Source organism: Rhinoderma darwinii, unplaced genomic scaffold, assembly GCF_050947455.1.
Source record: "Rhinoderma darwinii isolate aRhiDar2 unplaced genomic scaffold, aRhiDar2.hap1 Scaffold_4347, whole genome shotgun sequence".
Taxonomy (NCBI): domain Eukaryota; kingdom Metazoa; phylum Chordata; class Amphibia; order Anura; family Rhinodermatidae; genus Rhinoderma; species Rhinoderma darwinii.
The window spans coordinates 71,316-94,793 of NW_027463844.1; the positions used below are offsets into that span (position 1 = coordinate 71,316).

General features: G+C 38.2%; 1 protein-coding gene and 1 long non-coding RNA gene across 2 annotated transcripts in view; one reads left to right on the forward strand and one right to left on the reverse strand.

Moving 5' to 3' along the window:
• Positions 1-872: 872 nt before the first annotated feature.
• Positions 873-11,122, reverse strand: LOC142713739 (uncharacterized). The gene is made up of 3 exons (XR_012870152.1): positions 11,014-11,122; positions 1,148-1,191; positions 873-904 (listed from the first exon to the last, which is right to left on the reverse strand). It is a non-coding gene; the product is annotated as an uncharacterized LOC142713739 (long non-coding RNA).
• Positions 11,123-11,142: 20 nt separating this feature from the next.
• The window catches only part of LOC142713740 (uncharacterized), a gene marked incomplete at its 3' end in the record, with an annotated part of 31,429 nt that continues 19,093 nt past the window's right edge, over positions 11,143-23,478 (forward strand). Inside the window, exon 1 of the mRNA XM_075848608.1 lies at positions 11,143-11,232. Coding sequence (XP_075704723.1) covers positions 11,196-11,232 — 37 coding nt within the window. The remainder of the gene's footprint in view (positions 11,233-23,478) is intronic.

Below are 23,478 nucleotides of genomic sequence, written 5' to 3' on the forward strand. Positions count from 1 at the left end.
TACCCCCGGCCCGCACTAGTCACGTGTCACTGTACCCCCGGCCCCGCACTAGTCACGTGTTACTGTACCCCGGCCCCGCACTAGTCACGTGTCACTGTACCCCGGCCCCGCACTAGTCACGTGTCACTGTACCCCGGCCCCGCACTAGTCACGTGTCACTGTACCCCGGCCCCGCACTAGTCACGTGTCGCTGTAGCCCGGCCCCGCACTAGTCACGTGTCACTGTACCCCCGGCCCCGCACTAGTCACGTGTCACTGTAGCCCCGGACCCGCACTAGTCACGTGTCACTGTAGCCCGGCCCCGCACTAGTCACGTGTCACTGTACCCCGGCCCCGCACTAGTCACGTGTCACTGAACCCCCGGCCCCGCACTAGTCACGTGTCACTGTACCCCGGCCCCGCACTAGTCACGTGTCACTGTACCCCGGCCCCGCACTAGTCATGTGTCACTGTAGCCCGGCCCCGCACTAGTCACGTGTCACTGTAGCCCGGCCCCGCACTAGTCACGTGTCACTGAACCCCCGGCCCCGCACTAGTCATGTGTCACTGTACCCCGGCCCCGCACTAGTCATGCATCTCACACAGGACTTTTTAGTTGAAGCCTCAGATCAGAACAAGCGGCCGTGTGCCAATAGAATTACATGAATGGACCCAAAATAATGAATCCCCCCCAGTACAGATAAAGCCCCCCCCCCTCAGTACAGATAAAGCCCCCCCACTACAGATAAAGCCCCCCCACTACAGATAAAGCCCCCCCCCTCAGTACAGATAAAGCCCCCCCCCCTCAGTACAGATAAGCCCCCCCCCCCTTCAGTACAGATAAAGCCCCCTCCCCTCAGTACAGATAAAGCCCCCCCACAGAGCACCGCACTTACCTCATACAACTCTGGTTTATTTCCAGGCACTGAAAAGGAAAGAGAAGTGATTATTAACCCTTCCAGCAGAGCCGCACTCAAGACCCGGAATAAGTCACAACCCCCGACACGTGCTGCTCAGTGTATTCAGAGTAAAGCCCGGCCAGCCCCATTATACCCGGGTACAAAACTCCCCCAGTGACAGCCACCCGCACTGGGAGTATGAGGGATAATCACAGGCTGCAGTGCCCCCCGCATGAAAGACGCCTTATCCCCCAACAGCGAGAGCTTACCCCCGACCGCCGGCTGCGCTGGGATTCCGTGGAACATGATGAAACTGGAGAAAAAGATAAAAGAAGAAGGTCAAACACGAGCAGCCGGGGGTGATGATACAGGAGACACACATTATATATATATAATAAATAATACAGCAGTAATATGTCAGCAATGTACAATATGTCAGTACGGTGTATATATAGCATCAGTACAGTGTATATAGCATATCAGTCCAGTATATATAGTATCATTACAGTATATATAGTATATCAGTCCAGTATCAGTACAGTATATATAGTATATCAGTACAGTATCAGTCAAGTATATATAGTATATCATCAAATATATATAGCTTCAGTACAGTATATATAGCTTCAGTACAGTATATATAGCTTCAGTACAGAATATATAGTATCAGTACAGTATATATAGCTTCAGTACAGTATATATAGTATCAGTACAGTATATATAGCTTCAGTACAGAATATATAGTATATCATTACAGTATATATAGTATCAGTACAGTTTATAGTATATCAGTACAGTATATATAGTATATCAATCCAGTATATCAGTCAAGTACATATAGTATCAGTACAGTATATATAGTATATCAATCCAGTATATCAGTCAAGTATATATAGTATCAGTACAGTATATCAGTCAAGTATATCAGTCAAGTATATATAGTATCAGTACAGTGTATATAGTATATCAGTACAGTGCATATTAGAACAGTATATAGTATATCAGTACAGTATATATAGTATATCAGTACAGTATATAGTATCAGTACAGTGTATATAGTATCAGTACAGTGTATATAGTATATCAGTACAGTGCATATTAGAACAGTATATAGTATCAGTACAGTATATATAGTGTCAGTACAGTATATATAGTATCAGTACAGTGTATATAGTATTAGTACAGTATATATAGTATCAGTACAGTATATATAGTATCAGTACAGTATATCAGTCAATATATATAGTATCAGTACAGTATATATAGTATATCAGTACAGTATATAGTATCAGTACAGTGTATATAGTATATCAGTACAGTGAATATTAGAACAGTATATAGTATCAGTACAGTGTATATAGTATATCAGTACAGTATATAGTATCAGTACAGTGTATATAGTATATCAGTACAGTATATAGTATCAGTACAGTGTATATAGTATATCAGTAGTGTATATAGTATATCAGTACAGTATATAGTATCAGTACAGTGATATAGTATATCAGTACAGTGCATATTAGAACAGTATATAGTATCAGTACAGTGTATATAGTATATCAGTACAGTATATAGTATCAGTACAGTGTATATAGTATCAGTACAGTGTATATAGTATCAGTACAGTGTATATAGTATCAGTACAGTGTATATAGTATCAGTACAGTATATAGTATCAGTACAGTGTATATAGTATATCAGTACAGTGCATATTAGAACAGTATATAGTATCAGTACAGTGTATATAGTAGATCAGTACAGTGCATATAGTATCAGTACAGTGTATATAGTATATCAGTACAGTATATATAGTATCAGTACAGTATATATAGTATCAGTACAGTATATATAGTATCAGTACAGTATATATAGTATATCAGTACAGTGTATATAGTATATCAGTACAGTATATATAGTATCAGTACAGTGTATATAGTAGATCAGTACAGTATATATAGTATCAGTACAGTGTATATAGTATATCAGTACAGTGTATATAGTATCAGTACAGTGTATATAGTATTAGTACAGTATATAGTATCAGTACAGTGTATATAGTATATCAGTACAGTATATAGTATCAGTACAGTGTATATAGTATATCAGTACAGTGCATATTAGAACAGTATATAGTATCAGTACAGTGTATATAGTATCAGTACAGTGTATATAGTATCAGTACAGTGTATATAGTAGATCAGTACAGTGCATATTAGAACAGTATATAGTATCAGTACAGTATATATAGTATCAGTACAGTGCATATTAGAACAGTATATAGTATCAGTACAGTGTATATAGTATCAGTACAGTGTATATAGTATATCAGTACAGTGTATATAGTATATCAGTACAGTGTATATAGTATATCAGTACAGTGTATATAGTATCAGTACAGTGTATATAGTATCAGTACAGTGTATATAGTATCAGTACAGTGTATATAGTATCAGTACAGTATATAGTATATCAGTACAGTATATATAGTATATCAGTACAGTGTATATAGTATCAGTACAGTGTATATAGTATCAGTACAGTATATAGTATCAGTACAGTATATATAGTATCAGTACAGTGTATATAGTATCAGTACAGTGTATATAGTATCAGTACAGTGTATATAGTATCAGTACAGTGTATAGTATCAGTACAGTGTATATAGTATATCAGTACAGTGTATATAGTATATCAGTACAGTGTATAGTATCAGTACAGTGTATATAGTATCAGTACAGTGTATATAGTATCAGTACAGTGTATATAGTATCAGTACAGTATATATTAGTATATCAGTACAGTGTATATAGTATCAGTACAGTGTATATAGTATATCAGTACAGTGTATAGTATCAGTAGTGTATATAGTATATCAGTACAGTGTATATAGTATCAGTACAGTGTATAGTATCAGTAGTGTATATAGTATATCAGTACAGTGTATAGTATCAGTAGTGTATATAGTATATCAGTACAGTATATATAGTATATCAGTACAGTATATATAGTATCAGTACAGTGTATATAGTATATCAGTACAGTGTATATAGTATCAGTACAGTATATAGTATCAGTACAGTATATATAGTATATCAGTACAGTGTATATAGTATCAGTACAGTGTATATAGTATCAGTACAGTGTATATAGTATCAGTACAGTGTATATAGTATCAGTACAGTATATAGTATCAGTACAGTGTATAGTATCAGTACAGTGTATATAGTGAATATTAGAACAGTATATAGTATCAGTACAGTGTATATAGTATCAGTACAGTGTATATAGTATATCAGTACAGTATATAGTATCAGTACAGTGTATATAGTATATCAGTACAGTATATAGTATCAGTACAGTGTATATAGTATATCAGTAGTGTATATAGTATATCAGTACAGTATATAGTATCAGTACAGTGTATATAGTATATCAGTACAGTGCATATTAGAACAGTATATAGTATCAGTACAGTGTATATAGTATATCAGTACAGTATATAGTATCAGTACAGTGTATATAGTATCAGTACAGTGTATATAGTATCAGTACAGTGTATATAGTATCAGTACAGTGTATATAGTATCAGTACAGTATATAGTATCAGTACAGTGCATATTAGAACAGTATATAGTATCAGTACAGTGTATATAGTAGATCAGTACAGTGCATATAGTATCAGTACAGTGTATATAGTATATCAGTACAGTATATATAGTATCAGTACAGTATATATAGTATCAGTACAGTATATATAGTATCCAGTACAGTATATATAGTATATCAGTACAGTGTATATAGTATATCAGTACAGTATATATAGTATCAGTACAGTGTATATAGTAGATCAGTACAGTATATATAGTATCAGTACAGTGTATATAGTATATCAGTACAGTGTATATAGTATCAGTACAGTGTATATAGTATTAGTACAGTATATAGTATCAGTACAGTGTATATAGTATATCAGTACAGTGTATATAGTATATCAGTACAGTGCATATTAGAACAGTATATAGTATCAGTACAGTGTATATAGTATATCAGTACAGTATATAGTATATCAGTACAGTATATAGTATCAGTACAGTGTATATAGTATATCAGTACAGTGCATATTAGAACAGTATATAGTATCAGTACAGTGTATATAGTATATCAGTACAGTGTATATAGTATATCAGTACAGTATATAGTATCAGTACAGTGTATATAGTATATCAGTACAGTGTATATAGTATCAGTACAGTATATATAGTATATCAGTACAGTGTATATAGTATCAGTACAGTATATATAGTATATCAGTACAGTGTATATAGTATATCAGTACAGTGCATATTAGAACAGTATATAGTATCAGTACAGTGTATATAGTATCAGTACAGTATATAGTATCAGTACAGTATATATAGTATCAGTACAGTATATATAGTATCAGTACAGTATATATCGTATATCAGTACAGTGTATATAGTATATCAGTACAGTGTATATAGTATATCAGTACAGTGTATATAGTATATCAGTACAGTGCATATTAGAACAGTATATAGTATCAGTACAGTGTATATAGTATCAGTACAGTGTATATAGTATATCAGTACAGTGTATATAGTATATCAGTACAGTATATATAGTATATCAGTACAGTAATATATAGTATATCAGTACAGTGTATATAGTATATCAGTACAGTATATAGTATCAGTACAGTGTATATAGTATATCAGTACAGTGCATATTAGAACAGTATATAGTATCAGTACAGTGTATATAGTATCAGTACAGTGTATATAGTAGATCAGTACAGTGTATAGTATCAGTACAGTATATATAGTATCAGTACAGTATATATAGTATATCAGTACAGTGCATATTAGAACAGTATATAGTATCAGTACAGTATATATAGTATCAGTACAGTGCATATTAGAACAGTATATAGTATCAGTACAGTGTATATAGTATATCAGTACAGTGTATATAGTATATCAGTACAGTGTATATAGTATATCAGTACAGTGTATATAGTATATCAGTACAGTGCATATTAGAACAGTATATAGTATCAGTACAGTGTATATAGTATCAGTACAGTGTATATAGTATATCAGTACAGTGTATATAGTATATCAGTACAGTGTATATAGTATATCAGTACAGTGTATATAGTATATCAGTACAGTGCATATTAGAACAGTATATAGTATCAGTACAGTGTATATAGTATCAGTACAGTGTATATAGTATATCAGTACAGTGTATATAGTATATCAGTACAGTATATAGTATCAGTACAGTGTATATAGTATCAGTACAGTGTATATAGTATATCAGTACAGTGTATATAGTATATCAGTACAGTGTATATAGTATATCAGTACAGTGTATATAGTATATCAGTACAGTGCATATTAGAACAGTATATAGTATCAGTACAGTGTATATAGTATCAGTACAGTGTATATAGTATATCAGTACAGTGTATATAGTATATCAGTACAGTATATATAGTATATCAGTACAGTATATAGTATCAGTACAGTGTATATAGTATCAGTACAGTGTATATAGTATATCAGTACAGTATATAGTATCAGTACAGTGTATATAGTATATCAGTACAGTGTATATAGTATCAGTACAGTGTATATAGTATCAGTACAGTGTATATAGTATATCAGTACAGTGTATATAGTATATCAGTACAGTATATAGTATCAGTACAGTGTATATAGTATATCAGTACAGTGTATATAGTATCAGTACAGTATATAGTATCAGTACAGTGTATATAGTATCAGTACAGTGTATATAGTATATCAGTACAGTATATATAGTATCAGTACAGTATATATAGTATCAGTACAGTGTATATAGTATATCAGTACAGTATATAGTATCAGTACAGTGTATATAGTATATCAGTACAGTGTATATAGTATCAGTACAGTATATAGTATCAGTACAGTGTATATAGTATATCAGTACAGTATATATAGTATCAGTACAGTATATATAGTATCAGTACAGTATATATAGTATCAGTACAGTGTATATAGTATATCAGTACAGTGCATATTAGAACAGTATATAGTATCAGTACAGTGTATATAGTATATCAGTACAGTGTGTATAGTATCAGTACAGTGTATATAGTATATCAGTACAGTGTATATAGTATCAGTATCAGTACAGTGTATATAGTATCAGTACAGTGTATAGTATCAGTACAGTGTATAGTATCAGTACAGTGTATAGTATCAGTACAGTAGTATATAGTATATCAGTACAGTGTATATAATATCAGTACAGTGTATATAGTATCAGTACAGTATATAGTATCAGTACAGTATATATAGTATCAGTACAGTGTATATAATATCAGTACAGTGTATATAGTATTAGTACAGTATATATAGTATCAGTACAGTGTATATAGTATATCAGTACAGTGTATATAGTATATCAGTACAGTATATATAGTATCAGTACAGTATATATAGTATCAGTACAGTATATATAGTATCAGTAGTGTATATAGTATAAGTACAGTGTATATAGTATATCAGTACAGTGTATATAGTATATCAGTACAGTATATAGTATCAGTACAGTGTATATAGTATATCAGTACAGTGCATATTAGAACAGTATATAGTATCAGTACAGTGTATATAGTATATCAGTACAGTATATATAGTATCAGTACAGTATATATAGTATCAGTACAGTATATATAGTATCAGTACAGTGTATATAGTATCAGTACAGTGTATATAGTATCAGTACAGTATATAGTATAACAGTACAGTGTATATAGTATATCAGTACAGTGCATATTAGAACAGTATATAGTATCAGTACAGTGTATATAGTATATCAGTACAGTATATATAGTATCAGTACAGTATATATAGTATCAGTACAGTATATATAGTATCAGTACAGTATATATAGTATATCAGTACAGTATATATAGTATCAGTACAGTATATATAGTATCAGTACAGTATATATAGTATCAGTACAGTATATATAGTATCAGTACAGTGTATATAGTATCAGTACAGTGTATATAGTATCAGTACAGTATATATAGTATCAGTACAGTGTATATAGTATTAGTACAGTATATATAGTATCAGTACAGTGTATATAGTATATCAGTACAGTATATAGTATCAGTACAGTGTATATAGTATATCAGTACAGTATATAGTATCAGTACAGTGTATATAGTATATCAGTACAGTATATATAGTATCAGTGCAGTGTATATAGTATCAGTACAGTATATATAGTATCAGTACAGTGTATATAGTATTAGTACAGTATATATAGTATCAGTACAGTGTATATAGTATATCAGTACAGTGTATATAGTATATCAGTACAGTGCATATTAGAACAGTATATAGTATCAGTACAGTATATATAGTATCAGTACAGTATATATAGTATCAGTACAGTATATATAGTATCAGTACAGTGTATATAGTATCAGTACAGTGTATATAGTATCAGTACAGTGTATATAGTATCAGTACAGTGTATATAGTATCAGTACAGTATATATAGTATCAGTACAGTGTATATAGTATATCAGTACAGTGCATATTAGAACAGTATATAGTATCAGTACAGTGTATATAGTATCAGTACAGTGTATATAGTATCAGTACAGTATATATAGTATCAGTACAGTATATATAGTATCAGTACAGTATATAGTATCAGTACAGTGTATATAGTATCAGTACAGTGTATATAGTATCAGTACAGTATATAGTATCAGTACAGTGTATATAGTATCAGTACAGTGTATAGTATCAGTAGTGTATATAGTATATCAGTGCAGTATATATAGTATATCAGTACAGTATATATAGTATCAGTACAGTGTATATAGTATATCAGTGCAGTATATATAGTATATCAGTACAGTATATATAGTATCAGTACAGTGTATATAGTATCAGTACAGTGTATATAGTATCAGTACAGTGTATATAGTATATCAGTACAGTATATATAGTATCAGTACAGTGTATATAGTATATCAGTGCAGTATATATAGTATCAGTACAGTGTATATAGTATCAGTACAGTGTATATAGTATATCAGTACAGTATATATAGTATCAGTACAGTGTATATAGTATCAGTACAGTGTATATAGTATCAGTACAGTGTATATAGTATATCAGTACAGTATATATAGTATCAGTACAGTGTATATAGTATATCAGTGCAGTATATATAGTATCAGTACAGTGTATATAGTATCAGTACAGTGTATATAGTATATCAGTACAGTGTATATAGTATCAGTACAGTGTATATAGTATATCAGTACAGTGTATATAGTATTAGTACAGTATATAGTATCAGTACAGTGTATATAGTATCAGTACAGTATATATAGTATCAGTACAGTATATATAATATCAGTACAGTGTATATAGTATATCAGTGCAGTATATATAGTATATCAGTACAGTATATATAGTATCAGTACAGTGTATATAGTATCAGTACAGTATATATAGTATCAGTACAGTATATATAGTATCAGTACAGTATATATAGTATATCAGTACAGTATATATAGTATCAGTACAGTGTATATAGTATATCAGTGCAGTATATATAGGATCAGTACAGTATATATAGTATCAGTACAGTGCATATAGTATATCAGTGCAGTATATATAGTATATCAGTACAGTATATATAGTATCAGTACAGTGTATATAGTATCAGTACAGTGTATATAGTATATCAGTACAGTATATATAGTATCAGTACAGTGTATATAGTATCAGTACAGTGTATATAGTATATCAGTACAGTATATAGTATCAGTACAGTGTATATAGTGTCAGTACAGTGTATATAGTATATCAGTACAGTATATAGTATCAGTACAGTGTATATAGTATATCAGTACAGTATATAGTATCAGTACAGTGTATATAGTATCAGTACAGTGTATATAGTGTCAGTACAGTGTATATAGTATCAGTACAGTGTATATAGTATATCAGTACAGTGTATATAGTATCAGTACAGTGTATATAGTATCAGTACAGTGTATATAGTATCAGTACAGTATATAGTATCAGTACAGTGTATATAGTATCAGTACAGTGTATATAGTATCAGTACAGTGTATATAGTATCAGTACAGTGTATATAGTATCAGTAGTGTATATAGTGTCAGTACAGTGTATATAGTATCAGTACAGTGTATATAGTATCAGTACAGTATATAGTATCAGTACAGTATATAGTATCAGTACAGTGTATATAGTATCAGTACAGTGTATATAGTATCAGTACAGTGTATATAGTGTCAGTACAGTGTATATAGTATCAGTACAGTGTATATAGTATCAGTACAGTATATAGTATCAGTACAGTATATAGTATCAGTACAGTGTATATAGTATATCAGTACAGTGTATATAGTATCAGTACAGTGTATATAGTATCAGTACAGTGTATATAGTGTCAGTACAGTGTATATAGTATCAGTACAGTGTATAGTGTCAGTACAGTGTATATAGTATCAGTACAGTGTATATAGTATATCAGTACAGTGTATATAGTATCAGTACAGTGTATATAGTATCAGTACAGTGTATATAGTATATCAGTACAGTATATAGTATCAGTACAGTGTATATAGTGTCAGTACAGTGTATATAGTATATCAGTACAGTATATAGTATCAGTACAGTGTATATAGTATTAGTACAGTATATATAGTATCAGTACAGTGCATATTAGAACAGTATATAGTATCAGTACAGTGTATATAGTGTCAGTACAGTGTATATAGTATATCAGTACAGTATATAGTATCAGTACAGTGTATATAGTATATCAGTACAGTATATAGTATCAGTACAGTGTATATAGTATTAGTACAGTATATATAGTATCAGTACAGTGCATATTAGAACAGTATATAGTATCAGTACAGTGTATATAGTATCAGTACAGTGCATATTAGAACAGTATATAGTATCAGTACAGTATATATAGTATATCAGTACAGTGTATATAGTAGATCAGTACAGTGTATATAGTATCAGTACATATAGTGTCAGTATATACTTACAGGCGGATGACGTGACTTGTTGTTATGCGGAGGTTTCTGGTTGATGATTTTCTAATCACTTCCTGGTCGCAGCTGTTAAGTCGCGGGTCACATGTCTCTGACGTCATCATTCTGCGCCGTCATCTATGAGGATACAGGACGGTCAGAGATTGGTGGGATGGTAAAAACGTGCCGCGTGCGTGATGACGTCAGAAACCCGGGAGATTCATCTGCTGTCAGGTAACAGCGCGGCGCGCGTTTATTATTTATGTGGAGATTTTATCCCGTGTCACGTGACGTCCGGTAGATGAGGAGATGAGGAGAGAGAGAGAGGAGAGGGAGAGGAGAGGGAGAGGAGAGGGAGAGGAGAGGAGAGGAGAGGAGAGGGGTGTATGGAGATTATTATAACGTGACGTCCGGTAGATGTGGAGATAATGGAGGAGAGGGAGGAGAGGGAGAGGAGAGGAGAGGGGTGTATGGAGATTATTATAACGTGACGTCCGGTAGATGTGGAGATAATAAGGGGGGGGGGTGTATGGAGATTATAAATGATGAGGTAGATCTGGGGGATTATTATAACGTGACGTCCGGTACATGTGGAGATAATAAGGGGGGGGGGGTGTATGGAGATTATAAATGATGAGGTAGATCTGGGGGATTATTATAACGTGACGTCCGGTAGATGTGGAGATAATAAGGGGGGGGGGTATGGAGATTATAAATGATGAGGTAGATCTGGGGGATTATTATAACGTGACGTCCGGTAGATGTGGAGATAATAAGGGGGGGGTGGGTGTATGGAGATTATAAATGATGAGGTAGATCTGGGGGATTATTATAACGTGACGTCCGGTACATGTGGAGATAATAAGGGGGGGGGGGTGTATGGAGATTATAAATGATGAGGTAGATCTGGGGGATTATTATAACGTGACGTCCGGTACATGTGGAGATAATAAGGGGGGGGGGGTGTATGGAGATTATAAATGATGAGGTAGATCTGAGGGATTATTATAACGTGACGTCCGGTAGATGTGGAGATAATAAGGGGGGGGGTGTATGGAGATTATAAATGATGAGGTAGATCTGAGGGATTATTATAACGTGACGTCCGGTAGATGTGGAGATAATAATAGGGGTGTATGGAGATTATAAATGATGAGGTAGATCTAAGGGATTATTATAACGTGACGTCCGGTAGATGTGGAGATAATAAGGGGGGGGTTGTATGGAGATTATAAATGATGAGGTAGATCTGGGGGATTATTATAACGTGACGTCCGGTAGATGTGGAGATAATAAGGGGGGGGTGTATGGAGATTATAAATGATGAGGTAGATCTGAGGGATTATTATAACGTGACGTCCGGTAGATGTGGAGATAATAAGGGGGGGGGGGTGTATGGAGATTATAAATGATGAGGTAGATCTGGGGGATTATTATAACGTGACGTCCGGTAGATGTGGAGATAATAAGGGGGGGGGGGTGTATGGAGATTATAAATGATGAGGTAGATCTGAGGGATTATTATAACGTGACGTCCGGTAGATGTGGAGATAATAAGGGGGGGGGGGTGTATGGAGATTATAAATGATGAGGTAGATCTGGGGGATTATTATAACGTGACGTCCGGTAGATGTGGAGATAATAAGGGGGGGGGTGTATGGAGATTATAAATGATGAGGTAGATCTGAGGGATTATTATAACGTGACGTCCGGTTGATGTGGAGATAATAAAGGGGGGGGGGGCTGTGTATGGAGATTATAAATGATGAGGTAGATCTGGGGGATTATTATAACGTGACGTCCGGTAGATGTGGAGATAATAAGGGGGGGGTGTGTATGGAGATTATAAATGATGAGGTAGATCTGGGGGATTATTATAACGTGACGTCCGGTAGATGTGGAGATAATAAGGGGGGGGTGTATGGAGATTATAAATGATGAGGTAGATCTGGGGGATTATTATAACGTGACGTCCGGTAGATGTGGAGATAATAAGGGGGGGGGGGTGTATGGAGATTATAAATGATGAGGTAGATCTGGGGGATTATTATAACGTGACGTCCGGTAGATGTGGAGATAATAAGGGGGGGGGGTGTATGGAGATTATAAATGATGCGGTAGATCTGGGGGATTATTATAACGTGACGTCCGGTAGATGTGGAGATAATAAGGGGGGGGGGGTGTATGGAGATTATAAATGATGAGGTAGATCTGGGGGATTATTATAACGTGATGTGCGGTTGATGTGGAGATAATAAGGGGGGGGGGGTGTATGGAGATTATAAATGATGAGGTAGATCTGAGGGATTATTATAACGTGACGTCCGGTAGATGTGGAGATAATAAGGGGGGGGTGTATGGAGATTATAAATGATGAGGTAGATCTGGGGGATTATTATAACGTGACGTCCGGTAGATGTGGAGATAATACGGGGGGGGTGTATGGAGATTATAAATGATGAGGTAGATCTGGGGGATTATTATAACGTGACGTCCGGTAGATGTGGAGATAAGGGGGGGGGTATGGAGATTATAAATGATGAGGTAGATCTGGGGGATTATAATAACGTGACGTCCGGTAGATGTGGAGATAATAAGGGGGGGGGTGGGTGTATGGAGATTATAAATGATGCGGTAGATCTGGGAGATTATTATAACGTGACGTCCGGTAGATGTGGAGATAAGGGGGGGGGGTATGGAGATTATAAATGATGAGGTAGATCTGGGGGATTATTATAACGTGACGTCCGGTAGATGTGGAGATAATAAGGGGGGGGTGTATGGAGATTATAAATGATGAGGTAGATCTGAGGGATTATTATAACGTGACGTCCGGTAGATGTGGAGATAATAAGGGGGGGTGGAGATTATAAATGATGAGGTAGATCTGGGGGATTATTATAACGTGACGTCCGGTAGATGTGGAGATAATAAGGGGGGGGGGTGTATGGAGATTATAAATGATGCGGTAGATCTGAGGGATTATTATAACGTGACGTCCGGTAGACGTGGAGATAATAAGGGGGGGGTGTATGGAGATTATAAATGATGAGGTAGATCTGGGGGATTATTATAACGTGACGTCCGGTAGATGTGGAGATAATAAGGGGGGGGTGTATGGAGATTATAAATGATGAGGTAGATCTGGGGGATTATTATAACGTGACGTCCGGTAGATGTGGAGATAATAAGGGGGGGGTGTATGGAGATTATAAATGATGAGGTAGATCTGGGGGATTATTATAACGTGACGTCCGGTAGATGTGGAGATAATAAGGGGGGGTGGAGATTATAAATGATGAGGTAGATCTGAGGGATTATTATAACGTGACGTCCGGTAGATGTGGAGATAATAAGGGGGGGTGGAGATTATAAATGATGAGGTAGATCTGAGGGATTATTATAACGTGACGTCCGGTAGATGTGGAGATAATAAGGGGGGGGTGGGTGTATGGAGATTATAAATGATGAGGTAGATCTGGGGGATTATTATAACGTGACGTCCGGTAGATGTGGAGATAATAAGGGGGGGGGTATGGAGATTATAAATGATGCGGTAGATCTGAGGGATTATTATAACGTGACGTCCGGTAGATGTGGAGATAATAAGGGGGGGGTATGGAGATTATAAATGATGCGGTAGATCTGAGGGATTATTATAACGTGATGTCCGGTAGACGTGGAGATAAGGGGGGGGTGTATGGAGATTATAAATGATGAGGTAGATCTGGGGGATTATTATAACGTGACGTCCGGTAGATGTGGAGATAATAAGGGGGGGGGGGTGGAGATTATAAATGATGCGGTAGATCTGGGAGATTATTATAACGTGACGTCCGGTAGATGTGGAGATAAGGGGGGGGTATGGAGATTATAAATGATGAGGTAGATCTGGGGGATTATTATAACGTGACGTCCGGTAGATGTGGAGATAATAAGGGGGGGGGCTGTGTATGGAGATTATAAATGATGAGGTAGATCTGAGGGATTATTATAACGTGACGTCCGGTAGATGTGGAGATAATAAGGGGGGGGTGTGTATGGAGATTATAAATGATGCAGTAGATCTGAGGGATTATTATAACGTGACGTCCGGTAGATGTGGAGATAATAAGGGGGGGGGGGGTGTATGGAGATTATAAATGATGAGGTAGATCTGGGGGATTATTATAACGTGACGTCCGGTAGATGTGGAGATAAGGGGGGGGGGTGTATGGAGATTATAAATGATGCGGTAGATCTGGGGGATTATTATAACGTGACGTCCGGTAGATGTGGAGATAATAAGGGGGGGGGCTGTGTATGGAGATTATAAATGATGAGGTAGATCTGAGGGATTATTATAACGTGACGTCCGGTAGATGTGGAGATAATAAGGGGGGGGGTATGGAGATTATAAATGATGAGGTAGATCTGAGGGATTATTATAACGTGACGTCCGGTAGATGTGGAGATAATAAGGGGGGGGGGGTGTATGGAGATTATAAATGATGAGGTAGATCTGGGGGATTATTATAACGTGACGTCCGGTAGATGTGGAGATAATAAGGGGGGTGTGTATGGAGATTATAAATGATGAGGTAGATCTGAGGGATTATTATAACGTGACGTCCGGTAGATGTGGAGATAATAAGGGGGGGGGGGTGTATGGAGATTATAAATGATGAGGTAGATCTGGGGGATTATTATAACGTGACGTCCGGTAGATGTGGAGATAATAAGGGGGGGGGGTATGGAGATTATAAATGATGAGGTAGATCTGAGGGATTATTATAACGTGACGTCCGGTAGATGTGGAGATAATAAGGGGGGGGGGTGTATGGAGATTATAAATGATGAGGTAGATCTGGGGGATTATTATAACGTGACGTCCGGTACATGTGGAGATAATAAGGGGGGGGGGTGTATGGAGATTATAAATGATGAGGTAGATCTGGGGGATTATTATAACGTGACGTCCGGTAGATGTGGAGATAATAAGGGGGGGGTTGTATGGAGATTATAAATGATGAGGTAGATCTGGGGGATTATTATAACGTGACGTCCGGTAGATGTGGAGATAATAAGGGGGGGGTTGTATGGAGATTATAAATGATGAGGTAGATCTGGGGGATTATTATAACGTGACGTCCGGTAGATGTGGAGATAATAAGGGGGGGGTGTATGGAGATTATAAATGATGAGGTAGATCTGAGGGATTATTATAACGTGACGTCCGGTAGATGTGGAGATAATAAGGGGGGGGGGGTGTATGGAGATTATAAATGATGAGGTAGATCTGGGGGATTATTATAACGTGACGTCCGGTAGATGTGGAGATAATAAGGGGGGGGTTGTATGGAGATTATAAATGATGAGGTAGATCTGGGGGATTATTATAACGTGACGTCCGGTAGATGTGGAGATAATAAGGGGGGGGTTGTATGGAGATTATAAATGATGAGGTAGATCTGGGGGATTATTATAACGTGACGTCCGGTAGATGTGGAGATAATAAGGGGGGGGTGTATGGAGATTATAAATGATGAGGTAGATCTGGGGGATTATTATAACGTGACGTCCGGTAGATGTGGAGATAATAAGGGGGGGGGGTGGAGATTATAAATGATGCGGTAGATCTGGGAGATTATTATAACGTGACGTCCGGTAGATGTGGAGATAAGGGGGGGGTATGGAGATTATAAATGATGAGGTAGATCTGGGGGATTATTATAACGTGACGTCCGGTAGATGTGGAGATAATAAGGGGGGGGGCTGTGTATGGAGATTATAAATGATGAGGTAGATCTGAGGGATTATTATAACGTGACGTCCGGTAGATGTGGAGATAATAAGGGGGGGGTGTGTATGGAGATTATAAATGATGCAGTAGATCTGAGGGATTATTATAACGTGACGTCCGGTAGATGTGGAGATAATAAGGGGGGGGGGGTGTATGGAGATTATAAATGATGAGGTAGATCTGGGGGATTATTATAACGTGACGTCCGGTAGATGTGGAGATAAGGGGGGGGGGTGTATGGAGATTATAAATGATGCGGTAGATCTGGGGGATTATTATAACGTGACGTCCGGTAGATGTGGAGATAATAAGGGGGGGGGCTGTGTATGGAGATTATAAATGATGAGGTAGATCTGAGGGATTATTATAACGTGACGTCCGGTAGATGTGGAGATAATAAGGGGGGGGGTATGGAGATTATAAATGATGAGGTAGATCTGAGGGATTATTATAACGTGACGTCCGGTAGATGTGGAGATAATAAGGGGGGGGGGGGTGTATGGAGATTATAAATGATGAGGTAGATCTGGGGGATTATTATAACGTGACGTCCGGTAGATGTGGAGATAATAAGGGGGGTGTGTATGGAGATTATAAATGATGAGGTAGATCTGAGGGATTATTATAACGTGACGTCCGGTAGATGTGGAGATAATAAGGGGGGGGGGTGTATGGAGATTATAAATGATGAGGTAGATCTGGGGGATTATTATAACGTGACGTCCGGTAGATGTGGAGATAATAAGGGGGGGGGGTATGGAGATTATAAATGATGAGGTAGATCTGAGGGATTATTATAACGTGACGTCCGGTAGATGTGGAGATAATAAGGGGGGGGGGTGTATGGAGATTATAAATGATGAGGTAGATCTGGGGGATTATTATAACGTGACGTCCGGTACATGTGGAGATAATAAGGGGGGGGGGGTGTATGGAGATTATAAATGATGAGGTAGATCTGGGGGATTATTATAACGTGACGTCCGGTAGATGTGGAGATAATAAGGGGGGGGTTGTATGGAGATTATAAATGATGAGGTAGATCTGGGGGATTATTATAACGTGACGTCCGGTAGATGTGGAGATAATAAGGGGGGGGTTGTATGGAGATTATAAATGATGAGGTAGATCTGGGGGATTATTATAACGTGACGTCCGGTAGATGTGGAGATAATAAGGGGGGGGTGTATGGAGATTATAAATGATGAGGTAGATCTGAGGGATTATTATAACGTGACGTCCGGTAGATGTGGAGATAATAAGGGGGGGGGGGGTGTATGGAGATTATAAATGATGAGGTAGATCTGGGGGATTATTATAACGTGACGTCCGGTAGATGTGGAGATAATAAGGGGGGGGTTGTATGGAGATTATAAATGATGAGGTAGATCTGGGGGATTATTATAACGTGACGTCCGGTAGATGTGGAGATAATAAGGGGGGGGTTGTATGGAGATTATAAATGATGAGGTAGATCTGGGGGATTATTATAACGTGACGTCCGGTAGATGTGGAGATAATAAGGGGGGGGTGTATGGAGATTATAAATGATGAGGTAGATCTGAGGGATTATTATAACGTGACGTCCGGTAGATGTGGAGATAATAAGGGGGGGGGGTGTATGGAGATTATAAATGATGAGGTAGATGTGAGGGATTATTATAACGTGACGTCCGGTAGATGTGGAGATAATAAGGGGGGGGGGTATGGAGATTATAAATGATGAGGTAGATCTGGGGGATTATTATAACGTGACGTCCGGTAGATGTGGAGATAATAAGGGGGGGGGGGTGTATGGAGATTATAAATGATGAGGTAGATCTGGGGGATTATTATAACGTGACGTCCGGTAGATGTGGCGATAATAAGGGGGGGGGGTATGGAGATTATAAATGATGAGGTAGATCTGAGGGATTATTATAACGTGACGTCCGGTAGATGTGGAGATAATAAGGGGGGGGGGTGTATGGAGATTATAAATGATGAGGTAGATCTGGGGGATTATTATAACGTGACGTCCGGTACATGTGGAGATAATAAGGGGGGGGGTGTATGGAGATTATAAATGATGAGGTAGATCTGGGGGATTATTATAACGTGACGTCCGGTAGATGTGGAGATAATAAGAGGGGGGGTGTGGAGATTATAAATGATGAGGTAGATCTCAGGGATTATTATAACGTGACGTCCGGTAGATGTGGAGATAATAAGGGGGGGGGGTGTATGGAGATTATAAATGATGAGGTAGATCTGGGGGATTATTATAACGTGACGTCCGGTAGATGTGGAGATAATAAGGGGGGGGGTATGGAGATTATAAATGATGAGGTAGATCTGAGGGATTATTATAACGTGACGTCCGGTAGATGTGGAGATAATAAGGGGGGGGGGCTGTGTATGGAGATTATAAATGATGAGGTAGATCTGAGGGATTATTATAACGTGACGTCCGGTAGATGTGGAGATAATAAGGGGGGGGGGTGTATGGAGATTATAAATGATTAGGTAGATCTAACGGATTATTATAACGTGACGTCCGGTAGATGTGGAGATAATAAGGGGGGGGGGTGTATGGAGATTATAAATGATGAGGTAGATGTGAGGGATTATTATAACGTGACGTCCGGTAGATGTGGAGATAATAAGGGGGGGGGGTATGGAGATTATAAATGATGAGGTAGATCTGAGGGATTATTATAACGTGACTTCCGGTAGATGTGGAGATAATAAGGGGGGGGGGGTGTATGGAGATTATAAATGATGAGGTAGATCTGAGGGATTATTATAACGTGACGTCCGGTAGATGTGGAGATAATAAGGGGGGGGTGTGTATGGAGATTATAAATGATGAGGTAGATCTGGGGGATTATTATAACGTGACGTCCGGTAGATGTGGAGATAATAAGGGGGGGGTGTGTATGGAGATTATAAATGATGAGGTAGATCTGGGGGATTATTATAACGTGACGTCCGGTAGATGTGGAGATAATAAGGGGGGGGTGTATGGAGATTATAAATGATGAGGTAGATCTGGGGGATTATTATAACGTGACGTCCGGTAGATGTGGAGATAATAAGGGGGGTGTGTATGGAGATTATAAATGATGAGGTAGATCTGAGGGATTATTATAACGTGACGTCCGGTAGATGTGGAGATAATAAGGGGGGGGTGTATGGAGATTATAAATGATGAGGTAGATCTGGGGGATTATAATAACGTGACGTCCGGTAGATGTGGAGATAATAAGGGGGGGGGGGAGATTATAAATGATGAGGTAGATCTGGGGGATTATTATAACGTGACGTCCGGTAGATGTGGAGATAATAAGGGGGGGGGTGAAGATTATAAATGATGAGGTAGATCTGAGGGATTATTATAACGTGACGTCCGGTAGATGTGGAGATAATAAGGGGGGGGGTGTATGGAGATTATAAATGATGAGGTAGATCTGAGGGATTATTATAACGTGACGTCCGGTAGATGTGGAGATAATAAGGGGGGGGGGTGTATGGAGATTATAAATGATGAGGTAGATCTGAGGGATTATTATAACGTGACGTCCGGTAGATGTGGAGATAATAAGGGGGGGTGTATGGAGATTATAAATGATGAGGTAGATCTGGGGGATTATTATAACGTGACGTCCGGTAGATGTGGAGATAATAAGGGGGGGGGTGTATGGAGATTATAAATGATGAGGTAGATCTGAGGGATTATTATAACGTGACGTGCGGTAGATGTGGAGATAATAAGGGGGGGGTGTATGGAGATTATAAATGATGAGGTAGATCTGGGGGATTATTATAACGTGACGTCCGGTAGATATGGAGATAATAAGGGGGGGGTGTATGGAGATTATAAGTGATGAGGTAGATCTGAGGGATTATTATAACGTGACGTCCGGTAGACGTGGAGATAAGGGGGGGTTGTATGAAGATTATAAGTGATGAGGTAGATCTGAGGGATTATTATAACGTGACGTCCGGTAGACGTGGAGATAAGGGGGGGGGTGTATGGAGATTATAAATGATGAGGTAGATCTGGGGGATTATTATAACGTGACGTCCGGTAGATGTGGAGATAATAAGGGGGGGGTGTATGGAGATTATAAATGATGAGGTAGATCTGGGGGATTATTATAACGTGACGTCCGGTAGATGTGGAGATAATAAGGGGGGGGTATGGAGATTATAAATGATGAGGTAGATCTGAGGGATTATTATAACGTGACGTCCGGTAGATGTGGAGATAATAAGGGGGGGGGGTGTATGGAGATTATAAATGATGAGGTAGATCTGGGGGATTATTATAACGTGACGTCCGGTAGATGTGGAGATAATAAGGGGGGGTATGGAGATTATAAATGATGAGGTAGATCTGAGGGATTATTATAACGTGACGTCCGGTAGATGTGGAGATAATAAGGGGGGGGGGGCTGTGTATGGAGATTATAAATGATGAGGTAGATCTGAGGGATTATTATAACGTGACGTCCGGTAGATGTGGAGATAATAAGGGGGGGGGGGTGTATGGAGATTATAAATGATTAGGTAGATCTAACGGATTATTATAACGTGACGTCCGGTAGATGTGGAGATAATAAGGGGGGGGTATGGAGATTATAAATGATGAGGTAGATCTGAGGGATTATTATAACGTGACGTCCGGTAGATGTGGAGATAATAAGGGGGGGGGGTGTATGGAGATTATAAATGATGAGGTAGATCTGAGGGGTTATTATAACGTGACGTGCGGTAGATGTGGAGATAATAAGGGGGGGAGATTATAAATGATGAGGTAGATCTGAGGGATTATTATAACGTGACGTCCGGTAGACGTGGAGATAAGGGGGGGGGGTGTGTATGGAGATTATAAATGATGAGGTAGATCTGGGGGATTATTATAACGTGACGTCCGGTAGATGTGGAGATAATAAGGGGGGGGTGTATGGAGATTATAAATGATGAGGTAGATCTGGGGGATTATTATAACGTGACGTCCGGTAGATGTGGAGATAATAAGGGGGGGGTATGGAGATTATAAATGATGAGGTAGATCTGAGGGATTATTATAACGTGACGTCCGGTAGATGTGGAGATAATAAGGGGGGGGGGTGTATGGAGATTATAAATGATGAGGTAGATCTGGGGGATTATTATAACGTGACGTCCGGTAGATGTGGAGATAATAAGGGGGGGGGTATGGAGATTATAAATGATGAGGTAGATCTGAGGGATTATTATAACGTGACGTCCGGTAGATGTGGAGATAATAAGGGGGGGGGGCTGTGTATGGAGATTATAAATGATGAGGTAGATCTGAGGGATTATTATAACGTGACGTCCGGTAGATGTGGAGATAATAAGGGGGGGGGGTGTATGGAGATTATAAATGATTAGGTAGTTCTAACGGATTATTATAACGTGACGTCCGGTAGATGTGGAGATAATAAGGGGGGGGTATGGAGATTATAAATGATGAGGTAGATCTGAGGGATTATTATAACGTGACGTCCGGTAGATGTGGAGATAATAAGGGGGGGGGGGGTGTATGGAGATTATAAATGATGAGGTAGATCTGAGGGGTTATTATAACGTGACGTGCGGTAGATGTGGAGATAATAAGGGGGGGAGATTATAAATGATGAGGTAGATCTGAGGGATTATTATAACGTGACGTCCGGTAGATGTGGAGATAATAAGGGGTGTGTGTATGGAGATTATAAATGATGAGGTAGATCTGGGGGATTATTATAATGTGACGTCCGGTAGATGTGGAGATAATAAGAGGGGGGGTGTGTATGGAGATTATAAATGATGAGGTAGATCTGAGGGATTATTATAACGTGACCTCCGGTAGATGTGGAGATAATAAGGGGGGGGGAGATTATAAATGATGAGGTAGATCTGGGGGATTATTGTGACGTCCGGTAGATGTGGAGATAATAAGGGGGGGGGGGTGTATGGAGATTATAAATGATGAGGTAGATCTGAGGGGTTATTATAACGTGACGTCCGGTAGATGTGGAGATAATAAGGCGGGGGAGATTATAAATGATGAGGTAGATCTGGGGGATTATTATAACGTGACGTCCGGTAGATGTGGAGATAATAAGGGGGGGGTGTATGGAGATTATAAATGATGAGGTAGATCTGAGGGATTATTATAACGTGACGTCCGGTAGATGTGGAGATAATAAGGGGGGGGGGGTGTATGGAGATCATAAATGATGAGGTAGATCTGGGGGATTATTATAACGTGACGTCCGGTAGATGTGGAGATAATAAGAGGGGGGGTGTGGAGATTATAAATGATGCGGTAGATCTGGGGGATTATTATAACGTGACGTCCGGTAGATGTGGAGATAATAAGGGGGGGGGGTGTGGAGATTATAAATGATGAGGTAGATCTGAGGGATTATTATAACGTGATGTCCGGTTGATGTGGAGATAATAAAGGGGGGGGGTGTGGAGATTATAAATGATGAGGTAGATCTGAGGGATTATTATAACGTGATGTCCGGTAGATGTGGAGATAATAAGGGGGGGGGTGTATGGAGATTATAAATGATGAGGTAGATCTGGGGGATTATTATAACATGACGTCCGGTAGATGTGGAGATAATAAGAGGGGGGGTGTGGAGATTATAAATGATGAGGTAGATCTGAGGGATTATTATAACGTGACGTCCGGTAGA